The 16788-nt window shown below is 43.4% G+C and overlaps 1 protein-coding gene across 3 annotated transcripts in view; it reads right to left on the bottom strand.

Annotated features, from left to right (window-relative positions):
- Positions 1-16788, bottom strand: part of LOC127586941 (ADP-ribose glycohydrolase MACROD1-like) — a 734082-nt gene that overhangs the window by 45075 nt on the left and 672219 nt on the right. For all 3 annotated transcript variants that reach the window (XM_052044972.1, XM_052044974.1, XM_052044973.1), the window contains one exon: positions 518-548. In XM_052044972.1, the coding sequence (XP_051900932.1) occupies positions 518-548 (31 nt within the window). The remainder of the gene's footprint in view (positions 1-517; positions 549-16788) is intronic.

The following is a 16788-nucleotide window of genomic DNA, read 5'->3' as shown; positions in this document are numbered from 1 at the left end:
GTATAGGAAGTATATCAGTAAGATTGAAAGAGTGCAGAGACTTACTAGAATGTTGTTGGGTCTTCAGGAGTTGAGTTACAGGGAAAGATTGAAAAGGTTAGGACTTTATTCCTTGGAGCGTAGAAAAACGAGGGGAGATTTGATAGAGGTTTACAAAATTATGAGGGGTATAGACAGAGTAAATGCGAGTAGGCTCTTTCCACCTAGGTTAGGAGAGGTAAGTACAAGAGAGCATGGCTTTCAGGTGAAAGGGGAAAGGATTAGGGGGAATTTCTTCAAGCAGAGAGTGGTGGGAGTGTGGAACGAGCTGCCATCTGACATGGTAAATGCAGGCTCACTCTTAAGTTTTAAGAATAAATTGGATAGATACATGGACAGGAGAGGTCTGGAGGGTTATGGACTGGGTGCAGGTCAATGGGACTAGCGGAATAAAGTTTCGGCACAGACTAGAAGGGCCGAATGGCTTGTTTTCCGTGCTGTAGTGTTCTATGGTTCTAATAAAAAAATCATAACTTACCATAAATTCCAGTTGACACACAGGGGAAAGCCTGCAAGTAAAACAAACAGTCAACAATTAACTGGTGCTTCTTGTTGACTTAATTTGCCTTTTAAAAGGGCACTTACAGCCTGTACATAGTTCCCTCTATTTAAATAGGAGACACAAGAGATTCTGCAGATGCTGGAATCTGGAGCAACACACACAAATGCTGGAGGAACTCGGCAGGTCAGGCAGCATCTATGATACTGATAAAGGGTCTCAACCCAAATCCTCGACTGTTTATTTCCCTCCATAGGTGTGTCGCTCCCTCCATTATGCTGCTGTGTACCCTGTGTGCTGTTGGCTCAGTAAACTTGTAGGTGAACCTCACAGCGTAGTCTTCAAGATACAGGGAGGAATCCAGGTGGCTCGGCTCTCGACTGAGAGACAGGAGCTCAAGTCCACCAATAATTAAAGTTCAAATTAATTAAATAAATCTGAAATAAAAAGCTAGTTATAGTTACAGTGATCATGAAACTGTCAGACTTTTGTAAAAGCTCATTTTGTTCGACAATGTTTTCATGACAGGAATCTGCTGCACTTACCCAGCCTGGCACATATGTGACTCCAGCACCATTAATGTGGTTGGCTGATTAAACTCGCCTACAAGCTATTCAACTCAAGGGGCAATTAGGAATGGAAAATAAATGGCCTGACGCCAACAATGTCCACATTTCATGAATGATGGAAGAGACAAGAAGTGAAGGAGATAAAAGTGGTTGGCACTTGGATGTAGAATGTAATTACTATTCTACAGATACAAAGGAAAAATCTTAGGTGGTCCTTGCTAGCTCTGGATGGTCAGACTCCCTGTCCTGACCCAACTATGTACAAGCACTAAAGTGACCGGCCTTATTATTGACGTTTCTTTAATTTTCCTCTCTGTCCTGCAAACCCACATTTCTGAGTTTTTCAAAGGAGACACCCAGGCTCAGGGTCGTTAACTCCCCAGGACGGTCCAGGAGTCTCCAGGAAGTGATTAAACTCCAGGATGCCCCTATGAGTGACCCAGGAAAAAAACCAAAGGGATGATCATATACGTTTTGCACTTCTCACCACCTGTTTATAACATAATTAACAATGCAAATAACACCGATCGAGGGGGAGTTGGAGTCTTGAGGTACCTGATGAAGGCTTCAGAAACATGTCTAACCAGAGCTGGTACCTCACCTATTAATTTGAAATCCAATCAATCCCTTTCCAACATTAAAAAAGAAAATATCTCCTGCTTTTTTTTCTGATAGAAAGGTCAGGCTGGGGTCCAATCTACATCCAACCAATAAGCTTTGATCGGTTTACAGCTGCTCCCTGGTCTTGACAGTTGACCTATTGCTGAAACACTTTACAGCCCCAGGCTGTGTAAGTCGGGTTCATTTCTGAGACCCGTGGCTCTCATTGCTTTTCTTTCAGTGAGCTGAGTTCCTGGGTTTGTCAAAGGCCATCATTACAGGCCTGGAAAGATTGGGGGACATGAAGTGGTCTTTGCTGTATCAGTCCAGTGCTCTCTGGTGCAGGAGAATGACACAGATGCTGTAACTTTCAAAATACAGTTGCTCACAAATAGTTTGATGGTCATGAACATTTACTCACAGCTGCTGCTAAAAATGAGTTGGGACACTTTGTTAACTGTGGACTTTTAATTTAAGGTGATGATAAGGCAGTGAGTTCCCTGGTGACTATGGAAATGAGCTGGCATCAGTTGGGATATGTTTCCAGGTAGACACCAGTTTGAAGTGACAGGGGGTAAACTGTCCCTGGTACATGCACAAGAGAATTTAAATTAGGTGTCATTACCCTACTTTACTTATTGACTTTCCAGGATCTCTGCCTTACTCACAAGGCTAACATTTACTGGCACCCCTGACTGGTGGTGTTTCTTCTTGAACCACTGCAATCCTTCAGGTGAAGGTGCTCTCAAAGTGCTGTTGGGGAGGGAGTTCCAGGATTTTTATCCAGCAACAGTGAAGGATGGGCGATATGTTTCTAAGTCATGATGGCGTGCAATTTAGAGAGGAACCTGCAGGTGGCGGTGCTCTGGTGCACCTCTGTCCTTGCCCTTCTTTGATAGCAGAGATGACAGGTTGAGGAGGTGCTGTTGGAGCAGTCTGGGTGAGTAAGTTCAGTGTATTGTGCTCAGTAGTGGAAGGAATAAATGTTTATTGTGGTGGATGGTGTGCCAATCAAGTGGATTGTTTTGTCCTGGACTACGTTGGGAGTATTCCATCACACTCATGACTTGAGTTCTTTAGATGGTGGAGGTGAGTCATTTGTTGTCGGATACCCTGCCTCTGACTTACTCTCGTAACCAGAGAATTTACGTGACTGGTCCAGTTGAATCTCTTATCAATGGTGATCCTCAGGATGTTGATGGTGGAGGACTTGGTAATGGTGGTGCCACTGAATGCCAGGAATAGGTGGTTAGATTCTCTCTTGTTGGGGATGGCTATCGCCTGGCATGGATGTTACTTGCCCTTTATTAGCCCATGTCTTAACATTGTCGAGGTGTTGCTGTGTGTAGCATGGGCTGCCTCATTTGCTGATGAGTTGCAAATAGAATTAAACATCTACAATCATCAGCAAACATCCCCCCTTCTAACCTTATGATGGAAAAGAGGTCACTGATGAAGCAGCTGAAGATGGTTGGGGAGATGGAGGGGAGAGTGGTGATGAAGAGAGCTGAGTAGGAACTCAGAGATCAAATGCACAGGACATGATGGCTTAGTGCCAAGACCATCAGTTGAGAACAGACTAGCTCTTTGCTGGAAAAATGGTTGTTTGATCCAACACAATCTGTTCATTAGAAAAATAAGCAGATCCTGGAATCTGGGAGGAAAAAGATTGTGCACAAATGATGTGGTGGTACAAACCTGAGGTGTTAACCTTCAGCTTGTGTGCATAAGATACTCTCATGTAAAATGAAATGAAAATTAACTGGCTTAATTATTCTGTAAATAGATAATTCCATATAAAATTACATCAAAAGGCGAGCACGACACATGTCATTGCACAGAGAGTCATCCCAGGACCAGCTTGTGAGAGTGTAAAACCACCCCAAGGCAGGCTGTTAGTCTGTGGAGCCAACACAAAACCAGCTGGCAGGATGAGGAGCCAGACCAGGATTTCCATGAACTAACTTTTGAAAATGTCTCTCTAAAGAGTGGTTGTGGTCTTGGAATGCTTTGTTTAAAAGGGAAATTTTCAAGAATTTCAAAAGAAATTTTCAAATAAGCATTCGTAAACAATCAGAAGGACCAATCAGCAATGCCCTGCGTGTTATTTATATCAGGATAAGACTGGGCGACAGCCAGCCTGCCTCACTCACATCTGGAGGCTAATGGTCAAAATGGGAGGGCTCCCCCACAGTTACAACATCAATCCTCCCCTTTCCCCCAGTTCTGAGGAAGGGTCGCTGACCCGAAACATTGACTGGTTTCTCTTTCCACAGATTTCTTGATTGGCTGAGTTCTTCCAGCATTTCTGCCTTTGTTTCCACTTAACACAGTGTATTATTGTTCTCTATAAGGCAACATTCCAGATTTCTTCATAACCATTGAAAAGTAGACAAGTGCAGATGCTGGAAATTTGAAATGGGAAAAACAGCGTGCTGGAACTACCCAGCAGGTAAGGCAGTATCTGTGGAAAGAGAAAAACGGAGTTAAGGTTTCCGGTCAATGACGTTTTATCAGAACAGGCGGGACTATTTTTTCTGCATTTTGATTATTGTTGAATTCATCATCAATTCTCTCCTGGAAGGACGCACCTTGAAGAACCTCTGCTCCTCTCTCCATCTGTCCCTTATTATTGGCTGTCTCCCCTCGACATTCTCAGTGCTGATGCAGGGTTTTAACACAGCTGCTGCCTGACCCACTGAGTTCTTCCAGCAGTTTGAATTTTGCTCCTGATCCCAGCATCTGCAGTCTCTTGTGCCTCACTCTGCCTCATAGCTGCTTGGTCTGCAGTCCCACTTGATTCTTCACTGCATTCAATGCATCAACAAAAGAACTCTTTTCCTTCTTCTCAGGCATCAGAGATAATCTTTCATCATGATCTCTGGGTTTGTCCTGCTTCACTGGCAGGATTGACTCAAAAACAGAGGATGCAGTGATACGCAGTCAGGTTGTGTTGGCCCTCGACCTCCTTTGGCCAAACTAATTGATCGCCTCTTCCCATTGCTCCTGAACCAATGAATCAATGTTCCTCCACACTGAACATCACTTGAATGAAATCAGGTCACTTTCTGGCTTATTTCAATGGCCATCGCTCAGTTTTACCACCAGTGATCAAGCTGGTTGGGTCATGAAGACCAGTTGCCAAACTGGAGGCGTCCCAGGAACGAACTAATTTACTCAGTTTTGTTCTTTCCAAAGCACGTTACAGGTAACACTGGGCAAAAGTGATTCTCGTACAGTCCATGTGAAAACAAAAAGCTCATCTCCTTTGTTATGACATCGTTGTGTAGTCTGGAGCAACACACACAAAAAGTGCTGGAGGAACTCAGCAGGTCAGGCAGCGTCTATGGAGGGAAATAAACTGTCGACGTTTCGGTCAAGACCCTTCATCAGTCCTGATGCTGCCTGATCTGCTGAGTTCCTCCAGCATTTTGTGTGTGTGCTCCAGATTCCAACATCTGCAGAATCTCTTGTCTCCATTGTGTAGTCTGGCACCTCCAACAAACTAAGTGGGACTAACAACAGTGGGAACCAGCAACCATGGCTCAACGTGTAGTGCGGAAGAGTTTGCCAGTTGCTGGTTGATTAATTGGCTGCTGTACCCCGAGTGCAGGTGGGTGATAGGAGAATTAGGGGAAACAATGGACATGTAAGTATGGGATTGATAGGATTGCTCTGAAAGCTGTCATAGACATGACAGGTAGAAAGGCCTCAAACAAAGAAATATGAAAACTCAAATCTGGCCCTTCAAGCTGTGCAGATGTTCCACCAGGATCCATAACTTGAAAGCCCAGACAACCAGGCTCAAGAACAGCTTCTTCCCCACTGCTGTCAGACTTCTGAACCAATCACCTCTTTCACATCCCCTTCCTGGTGGTGCTGCCATGCTCTCTCACCCTTAATTCTACCTCTTCTGTTATTGTCACTTTAGCAATTCTTTTTGCACTAGCTCAGTGTGCACTACTAACCTCGCACCATTCTGTTGCTTTTGTGCTTGTCACTGTATTTTTGCTGTATTAATTATTACCATGTATACTGCTTTCTCTGTGAGCTTCACACGAGCAAGAATTTCTTTGCAGTGTGGTGTATATGACAATAAACTAATCTGAATCTGAATTTGTGCCCCTACATCTCTCTCTGATTGGTAAAACCAGGAGACCAAACATGGTTTGATGTGCAGAGTAAGAAGCCTTGCTGCAAGCACAGTTAGGTCCACTGTAGAGTGAAGTTATTATGCAGAATGCATCCTCTGAGCCGTCTCACATTACTGGACTACTCAGGGTGGACTGGGAGTGAAATTAGGGGCTTTTTAATTAGTGCGGCTCAGGATTGTACTAAGTCAGATGAAAATAGTGCTTTTTGGATCAAAGTGGAAAATAAAAGTAGGTCAGATGCTTCACCTAGAGTATTGAAATATTTCTGAAATAGGGAGGGAGGGAGGGTGGGTGGGAGAGGACGAGAGAGAGGGGGAGAGAGAGACTTGCTGAAAAAAACAAGTATTTATATCCCAGACACGGCGACAATTAAAATGCCGCTGATCAATATGGATCAAGTCAGAAAGCTCTTCTGCAAGTATAAGAGGTGCGCGTGGTTAATCCAGTTTAAGCTGGTTTCCTGCCATTCAGTGCACAGGACAGTTCCCAGGAGCAGTTCAGACTGAATCGTCAATCATAAAATTCATTACAAGCAGAGATCACTCAGTAGCCTGGAGAAGGCCTCCCGTCTCACACTTTAATCTGTTTAGTAATGAAAGCATAAAGCACCTGGAAGCCGGAGGGCTCGGGGGAGGAGGGGTGAATGGTAATAGAATTCCAGTCACCCTCCACTTGTACTTCATTTAACGGGGAACTCAACTCTGCTTCCAGCAAGGCCTTCTACACTACACACTGAGCCATGGTTAGTCTCCTGGCTTAACCAAGGAGTGAGGGATGTGTGGGGGCATGAAGTTATGGCAGGATATAGATCTCCTATTGCTGATGACCCATTGTACCTCCTGGAGGCTCAGATATAAGTTTCTGGATCCCAGCTTGACGACCCAGCTGAAGCAGAAAAATTATAAACTGCCGCAGCTTCGCATTAAGCAAGGCAGTTTAACCAACCAGCAACTGGCCTGCACTGACTTGGTTATAAGAAGTACTGTGCATATGACAATAAACTTGACTCTGACTTTGACGAAGATGCTGAGAATTAGGGGTCATTTTTGATTTTTGTATAAGTATAACCCGTAAAAGTGCAGTAAAACTGCAGATGCTGGAAACCTGAAATAAGAACAGTAAGTGCTAGAAGTACTCAACAGGTCAGGTCGTGTCCATCAGAAGAGAAACAGAGTCAATGAGAACATAAGAAATAGGAGCAGGAGTCGGCCATATGGCCCATCGAGCCTGCTCCCCCATTCAATAAGATCATGGCTGATCTGGTCCTGGACTCAGCTCCACCTACCTGCCTTTTCCCCATAACCCTTAATTCCCCTACTATGCAAAATCCATCTAACTGTGTCTTAAGTATATTTAATGAGGTTGCATTTACTACTTCCATGGGCAGAGAATTCCACAGATTCACTACTCTCTAGGAAAAGCAGCTCCTCCTCATCTCTGTCCTAAATCTATTTCCCCGACCTTGAGGGTACGTCCTCTGGTTCTAGTCTCACCTACTAGTGGAAACAACCTTCCTGCCTCTACCTTATCCATCCCTATCGTAATTTTATGTGTTTCTACAAGATCCCCTCTCATTCTTCTGAATTCCAGTGAGTATAGTCCCAGGCGACTCAACCTCTCTTCATAGGCTAACCCCATCATCTCTGGAATCAACCTGGTGAACCTCCTCTGCACTGCCTCCAAAGCCAGTATATCCTTCCTCAAGTAAGGAGACCAGAACTGTACGCAGTACTCCAGGTGCAGCCTCACCAGTCCCCTGTACAGTTGCAGCACAACCTCCCTGCTCTTAAATTCAATCCCTCTAGCAATGAAGGCCAACGTTTCACTTGTTCTTGATAACTGGTTGCACCTGCAAACCAGCCTTTTGTGTTTCATGTTCAAGCATTTCCAAGTCCCTCTGCACAACAGCATGCTCCAATCTTTCACCATTTAAATAATAATCTGATCTTCTATTTTTCCTTCCAAAGTGGATGACCTCACATTTACCAATGCTGTACTCCATCTGCCAGACCCTTGCCCACTCACTTAACCTATTGTTATTTCCCTGCAGACTCTTCGCATCCTCTGCACAATTTGCTTTTCCACTCAATTTAGTGTCATCAGCAAACTTAGATAGGCTACACTCGATCCCCTCTTCCAAATCATTAATGTATATCGTGAACAGTTGCGGACCCAGCACCGACCACTGAGGCAGGCCACTCTCCACTGATTGCCAACCAGAGAAACACCCATTTATCCCAAATCTCTGTCTTCTATTGGTTAACTAATCCTCTATCCATGCTAATACATTACCCCCATATGCATCCTTATCTTATGGGTAAGTCTTTTATGCAGCACCGTATCGAACACCTTCTGGAAATCCAAGTATACAACATCCCCTCTATCCACTACACTCATTATATCCTCAAGAACTCCAGTAAGTTTGTCAAGCAGGACCTGCCCTTCCTGAATCCATGCTGTATCTGCCTGATGGAACCACTTCTATCCAGATGTCTCGCTATTTCTCCCTTAAAGATAGCTTCAAGCATTTTCCCAACTACAGACATTAAGCTAACTTGCCTATAGTTTTGCACCTTTTGCCCTCATCCTTTTTTAAACAGTGGTGTGACACTTGCTGTCTTCCAATCTGCCAGGATCTTCCCAGAGTCCAGAGAATTTTGGTAAATTATCACAAATGCATCTACTATAACTTCTGCCATTTCTTTCAGTACCCTGGGATGCATCCCATCAGGACCAGGGGACTTGTCTACCTTTAGGCCCACAAGTTGAGCACCGTGAAAAATCTCTTTGAAAATCTTCCACTGTTCTCCAACTGTCCCACCATATAGCCTGTGTTCCCAGTCTATGATAGCCAACTCCTCCCTCATCCCGTTGTAGTCTCCCTTGTTTAGGCATAATACGCTGGTCTTAGATAGAACTATTGCACCCTCCATTTGTATGAGAAATTCAATCATACTGTGATCACTCTTTCCAAGAGGATCCCTAACTACAAGATCATTAATTTTACCTGTCTTATGCACAGGACCAGATCCAAGATAGCATTTTCCCTTGTAGGTTCACCAACATGCTGTTCAAGAAAGCTAACACTGATGCATCCTATGAAGTTCTCCTCAAGACTGCCTTGACCAACTTGATTTGCCCAACCTATGTGTAAGTTAAAGTCCCCCATCAAAACTGCAGTTCCATTCTTACATGCATCAGATATCTCTTGGTTTATTGCCTGTGCCATTGTAGTATTATGAACTGTTCAGGTCACTTAACGTTCATCAGAACCTGAACTAATATAACAGCAACACATAATCTTCTGAGGGAACTCAGTGGGTCGAGCAGCATCTGTGGGGGGAAGGGAATTGTTGAGGTTTTGGGTTGAAACCTTGCATTCATCTTCAGCAGATTATTTGTTGCTCCAGATTCCAGCATCTGCAGTCTCTTGTGTCTCCACTGAATTTAGATAATGCTTTTAATGTTGCAAAATGGCTTAAGGCGATTCACTGGAGCAATAATCATATAACATTAGACACTGAGTTAGTTCAGGACACATTACGGCAGATGAACAAAAACCTGTTCAGAGAAGTAGGTCTTGTGGCATTTTTCCATCGATGTGAAATGATATATAGCTTCACACAACTTTGGAGGAGATGGATAAATACTTGAAAGATCACTGCATTGAGGGTTATGGGGCACAGAAGAGGAGTTGAGACCGGCATAGATCGGCCATGATCATACTGAATGGCGGGGCAGGCTTGAGGGGCCTGGTGCCTACTCCTGCTCCTGTTTTCTATGTTCTTATGGTGAGGCTGTATTATGTACTGCATTTTCATGGGGTTCAGTAAAAAAATCCAGGAGAGACAAGAGTCATAACTGAAAACTGTACTGTATGCCAGGAAGCAAGGTCCCAAGATACCTACTCTTGCCCACATCCAATCTCCCTCTTCAACCCCTCTCCCAGTCCCCTCCACCCTCCAGATTCTCCCATCACTTAGTCTTCTTTCTCAATGACTTCTCCTTCATTAACCTCCTTCCTCAAACCAGTGTCAGAAACTGCAACAAGAAATGAGAGGAGCCTTGCTGGAGGTCAGACATGTAAAAAGAGCTGAGTGACAACGGGACTAGAACCAAGGCTCAGTACAAGCACTACGCAATAGCTAACTGATCCCACAACAAACATGTCAGATGAAGTGTCTGCAATCTTACCATATCCAGTGATGAGTTAAGTACTGCATACGTGGATGTGATACAGACTCTGGATTCTGCACTGAATTACTGGTCCCCACTCTGGAGGATGCAGTGTTAGTCACTGTTGCACTCTGGTGTTACACTTGGAGCCACCATAACCAAGAGTGTTATAGTAAACTCATATGACCTTCCCAAGGAAGAAGAGAGATAACAGGCCAAACTTGGAGGACGAAGCAGGCTTGGGGGCCATCAGTGGGAATGGTGGTGAGGAAGGGGGAGTGATGGGAGGCCAGAGTTCTTTTTATGTAGCAGCAGTACTTCTGCAATTAGTGCATTTCTAAAACCTACCTCATTCTAGTAGGTGGATCTCAGCACCAGTCTAGCTGGCAGTGGAAGGCCTCAAAAAGGGATTTCAGATATACCAGCAGAAGCATTGGCAACTTATTTGCCTTTGCCAATGTGGCAATGGTCACTAATGTGTCTAACCAGGTGGTACGTTTCTTGTCTGTCATATTCAGGGCAGGGCAAGCCCAGCTGTTTGCTGAGAAAATGAGTAATGTTGCAGCCAGCTTTATGGAGAATTGGTTTTGATCTTTCCAATGCTTGCAGCTTATGTCAAACAAGCAGTCTGTCAACACAAGGATAGTGTATAAGATTGGGATGTACATGAGAGGTTAAATTCAAAATCCTATTTAGGTAGCACAAAATACAAACCACAAGAAAATGTGAAAAGAAAAATTAATCTTCTACCCAGAGTGTGCCTCATAAATAATGGTCTCCCATTAGTCAATGTGTAGTAACAGTGTGCATGAACCTTTCGGTGGATAACCCAGAGGCTCAGTGCTAGGGTCGATGAAGACAATGCAGAATCAACTGCATTCTTTCCCTCATGTCAGCTGCCTGGCCACATTATATCCCCAGATAAAGAGATGCTAACGAGACATCAGGCTTTGCAGGATGTTACCCTGTGGTTAGCCTTAACTACACACTGGTTATCACAATGTTAATCCGAGCCAAAGCAAGCGAAATAAAGCACAACCTTAATGCGGTCTCCCTCTCCAGTGCTGTCTCATTGATAAGTATGTATCTTAAGGCTGAGTTCATGCATTAGCTGTACACTGATGTCAGAGGTTACTTGCTCCTTCTCCTTATATCCTCTAGTTGTAGCCTGATTGTAGGCAAGAATACAATTACACAACAGTGACTGTGGAATGATATGGATTGTATTCCTTTAGGTAGTATTATGACTTGGAGTAGAAGTTGGCAACTTAGCCTCTCCAGCCTGTTTACCATTTAATGAGATCATGGCTGATCTGATTGCTACCTCAACATATTCCCACTTATCCCAGTAATCTTTCACTCCCTTGCTTATTAATAATTATCTACCTCTGACAAACATATTCAAAGTCTGTTTCCACTGCCTTTTGAGGAAAACCGTTTCAAAGACTCACAATCCCCAAAGAGAAAAAAATTCACCTCATCTCCATCTCTGGTGGGTGACCCCTTATTTCTAAACAGTGATTCCTAGACCTAGATTCTCTGACAGAAGGAAACATCCTCTCCACCTCCATCCTGTCAAGATCCCTCAGGATCTTCTATGTTTCAGTCAAGTCACCTTTCACTTTTCCAGACTGTAGCAGATGTAAACCTAGCCTGTCCAACCTTTCCCCATAAAACAATCCAGCCACTCCAGGTTTCAGTCGAGTCGGCCTTATTGAGCTGCTTTCTGTGCAATTACATCCATCTTTAAATAAGAAATACTCCAGATACGGTCTTGCCAATGATTCATAAAAACTGATGCCTAACCTCCCACGTTTGTATTCATTTCCCCTTGCAATAAACAATAGCATTCCATTAACTTTCCAAATTACTTGCTTCACCTGCATACATCCTGTGTGAATCATGAGTTGGCATTCCCCTACATTCTACACCTCTGCATCTTTCATTGTTTAGTAAAATGCCTTTTAAAAAATTTTTCCTGCCATAATTGACAATTTCACATTTTCCATATTTTATATAGGCGACTTCCCTGTTATGGGGGTGGGGTGGGTGGGGGGAGTTTGTGTTCCTCGAAAACGGTCCATATCTTAATTTACCGTAATGCAAAGCCACGTCATTTGCAACTGTGTCAAGAAACAAGAGCTGAAAAAAAGAACTCTTGTGTTTATTTATTTGTGTTCATTTATTTACTCTTTTGCTCACATAAATTCCGTGAGAGCAAATTTTATTTGTAATCTCAAATTTCTTGGGTAGTGATTTATGAATTCTGGACACAGCGGTCACCTGTATTCCTTTAGTCAGATTTTTGTCCACTCTCTTAAACCATCTGTATCCCTTTGTAGCCACTTTCTGTCCTCTGTGCAACTTCAAATTTAAATTTTTAAATTTTATTTACAGCGTGGTAACAGGCCCTTCCGGACCAACGAGTCCGCGCCACCCATTTTGAACCCATATTAACCTACCTGTATGTCTTTGGAATGTGGAAGGAACTGGAGCACCCGGAGGAAACCCACGCAGACACGGGAGAACGTACAAACTCCTTACAGACAGTGATGGGAATCAAAACCCGATCGCTGGCGCTGTAATAGCGTCGCGCTAACTGCTACGCTACCGTGCCGCCCCTATCCTTCCCTATCTATCTTTGTGACATCAGCCAAGTTAGCAAATGTACTTTCAGTGCCTTCATCCAAGTCATTTATATAAATTGTAAGAAGTTGTGGCCTCAACACAGATCCCTGTGGCACACCACTTGAAGTATCTTGACAATCAGAAAAAAGACCCATTCATATGTACTCTGCTTTCTGTTAGCCAGCTTCTATCCATGCTAATAGGTTACCACGCTGCTTTTATTTTCCACAATAACCTTTGATATAACACCTTATTAAATGGCATCTGGAAATCTAAGTCTAGTACATCCATAAGTTCTCCTTTATCCACAGTATGTGTTGCTTCTTCAAAGAACTCCGATAAATTGGTCAAACATGATTCCTCTTTCACAAAACCATGTTGACCTTTGCTTTGAACTTTTCCAAGTGCTCTGCTATGACACCTTTAACAAAAGCTTCCAATACTTTCTATTTGAAGCTGTTAAGCTATCCGGTCTGTGTTTTCCTGCTTTTTTTGTACCTTCCCTTTTGATTAAAGGAGATATATTTATTCTTTTCCAATTGAATGGAACATTTCACAAATCTAGAGAATTAAGGAAAATTAAAACTAATGCATGAACTATATCACTAGCTATTTCTTTTAAGACACCACGATAAAGTCAGCCCACAGCTCCAACTATTTGCTCAGAACCACTTCCCTTCCAAATCCTGATTTACAGCTATTTGTGGATGTTACTTGTTTTCTCAAAAGTGAATACTGTTGCAAAATATCTTTCATTCATTTGACACCCCCTTATCTTACCATAGAACCATAGAACAATACAGCACAATATAGGCCCTTCAGCCCACCATGTTATGCCGACCTTCATCTTCTATTATTATTTCCCTGGACTCACTTTCTATGAATTGAATGTGGCCTTATGGGCCAACAGTTACTCACCTACACCATGTGATGGAGTACGACAGAGTCACAGGTGCTAACTTCCAAAAGTGACATGAAGAAAAATGTCTTGACACAGTGAGTGGTTAAGTTGAAGAGTTATAGTGGAAGCAGATTCAACTGTAGCATTCAAAATGGAACTGAATGAGTATCAAAAGAAAATAATTTGTAGGGCTATGGGGAGAGGGAGAGGGAGTGATTTCACATATATAAAGTTGGTTTGGACTGGATGGGCCAAATGACTTCCTGTTGAGCTTTTGTGGTTTGGTTGGAGGATTAATTCAGACCCAATCTGGCCTCTGAAGTGGAGATAAAGGATGACCGTGTCACTATTTCAAAGAACCTTTTGTCCTTAGCTCTCAACAACATTGCTGAAAGAGATGATCACATGGCTGTTTGCTTACTATGTGCAAATTAACAACCCCATCACTTGCATCACAACAGGGCTACACCTTTAAAATGTTTCTTTGGCTGAAGAGCGCTTTGTGTTGTCCTAAGGCTGTGGGAGGTGCTGAAAAGTCCACTTCTTTCTTTCAATGCAACAAAGCTTCAATTCCCAGAGATAAAAACAGAAAATGCAGGAAACACTCAGCAGGTCAAGCAGCAGCCGTGGAGAGAGAAACAAAGGGAACAGTTCAAGTTAATCAGAACTGGAAAAGTGAGAAAACGCTTGTTTTAATTGCAGAAAGGGTGAGGGAGGGATGAATAGGACGAAGGGAATATCTCTGATAGGATGAAGCCAGGGTTGCCATGGTGATGTTGCTTACCATGCTGTCTGGTTGATAAATAAATGAGGACAGTTAGAGAGAGAGAAACAAAAAGAGGGATGTGTAAAAACCATCCGATGTAGATTGGAGCTGTTCCTGAGATCCAAAACCAAATGGAGAATGTCGAAAATGCCCAGCACAGCAGGAAGTATCCACAGAAAGGAAAGGAAAAAAAATGATGTAATATTGCTGACGGAAAATCTTACAGCATAAATGGCCAGTTCTGATACATAGAATGTGAATTTCCTTCAGCTTACATTGAGTGTCACTGGAATAATGTAGGATGCCACAGGGAGATAGGTCAGAGTAGGATGGAGAATTAATGTGACCATTCCTGTGGACTGAATACAGGTGCCCTGCAAAGTGGTTACCCAATCGACCTGTGGCATCTCCAGTCCAGAGGAGATCACGTCATGAGCACTGAATGCGGTATGGCAAATTGGAAAAGTGCAAGTGGATTACCATTTTCCGAGATCAGTATTTGGGTCCCCGAATGGTGGGAAGAGATGAGGTAAAAGAGGAGAAGTCGCGTCTCCTGTGGCTGCACGAAGAAGATGGGGAGTTGGTGAATGAGGGAGTTGCGAAGGGAACGGTCCCTTCAGAATGCTGAAAGGAAAGGGAAGGGGATGGTATCTCTGGTATTAGAATCTCATTGAAGGTGGCAAGGTAACGTCTTTTCACCTTTCCAGTTCTGATGAAAGGTCTTCAAACTGAAATGGTAACACTGTTTCTCTCTCCACAGATGCTGCCTGACCTGCTGCATGTTTCCCAAATTTTCTGTTCTTCTTTCAGATTTCCAGTATCTGTAGCTTTATCATTTTCAATTCTCGGTGAGTTGATCTCTGTTGGATTCACCGATATGGCTAGAGTGCCCCGGTGACTAAGATGGAAAGAAAATTGTTCTGGGCTCTCACGCCCGATCTCAACTCAGTGACGCCTACTAGGAAGGAGCAAGTTTGCTTGACTGGGATTAACTGTATGACACAGCCAGGCAGGCTAGGGAGACGACCAGTGTCCAACAGCTGGAGGAGAGCTGGTATGAAATGACAGAAAAAAATGAGGAAGGATTTGTCAGTGGAGAGATGGACAGTGAAAGTTCAGTGTCAGCTCTCCTTATCTTCACTCATTTGTGTTTTGTAGCAGGAAATGCCCGATTAAATCTCTGTGCTGTCAATCACTGACACCATCTCCCTTCTTGAACTGCCATATAATCTCTTGTTATAAACTAACAGGAGGTCATGATTTACAATCAAACATACCCTCAGGCCTCATGCTTTAGAATCAGTAATTCCCTTTATTCAAATTCAAGCAACACTGATCCCTTTCTCAAACAAAATCAATGCACACAGATACTGACCATCCTGACAGCAAAACTTTAGAAACTGACTTAAAAAGAAAAGTCACCCTCTTATAAGAACTACAGCTCTCTGACCCTTCTGAGAGCTTTGAGGCAAAGTGTCTGTGTCTGAAGCATACAGAAGACTCCTGTCTAGAGCTGAATTTATCAGCCTCTGTTGCAATTGTCTGCAATAAGCATAAATTAGCCAATGATCCCTTCCAAACTACATTCATTTAGACAATGATGGCACAATGGCACATCAGCTGGTGCTGCTGCCCTACAGCTCCAGTGACCCAGATTTTATCGTGAGCTTGGGTGCTGTCTGTTTGGAGTTTGCAAGTTCGCCCCGTGACTACATGGGTTTTTCCTGGATGCTGTGGTTTCCCCCCAAATTTCAAAGATGTACTGGTGGGTTAATCGACTGTAAATTCCCTTACTGTAGGTAAGGGGAATTGAATGGCATGCGAGAAATAATACGTTGCAGTGATGCAGGAAAGTAAGAGGAGAATGGGACTGATGGGATTGCTCTACTGGGATCCAGCATGGACATGATGGGCCAAATGGCCTCCTTCCATGTTCTAAGAACTAAGTCAAGTCAACACCTATTTCTCCCCCTTTATGAAAAATGAATATATGTGGATATTGTCTTGACACAATTGTAATTTGATTATCTGGGCATCCCAATACTCAACAACTGAGGTCAATATATAGAAAGGGAACTTGGGCATTGACTTCATAGAATCATAGAACAGTACAGCACAATACAGGCCCTTTGGCCCACAATGTTGTGCCAACCTTTAAACCTCGCCTAAGACTATCTAACCCCTTCCTCCCACATATCCCTCTATTTTAAACTCCTCCATATGCTTATCTAGTAATCCCTTGAATTTGACCAATGTACCTGCCTCCACCACCGCCCCAGGCAGCGCATTCCATGCCCCAAACACCCTCTGGGTAAAAAACTTTCCTCTGATATCTCCTTTGAACTTCCCACCCATTACTTTAAAGCCACACCCTCTTGTATTGAGCATTGTTGTCCTGGAAAAGAGGCGCTGGCTGTCCACTCTTTCTATTCCTCTTAATATTTTGTCCACCTCTA

Source organism: Pristis pectinata, chromosome 38, assembly GCF_009764475.1.
Source record: "Pristis pectinata isolate sPriPec2 chromosome 38, sPriPec2.1.pri, whole genome shotgun sequence".
NCBI classification, from domain to species: domain Eukaryota; kingdom Metazoa; phylum Chordata; class Chondrichthyes; order Rhinopristiformes; family Pristidae; genus Pristis; species Pristis pectinata.
This window is presented reverse-complemented; position numbering and strand designations above follow the sequence as displayed.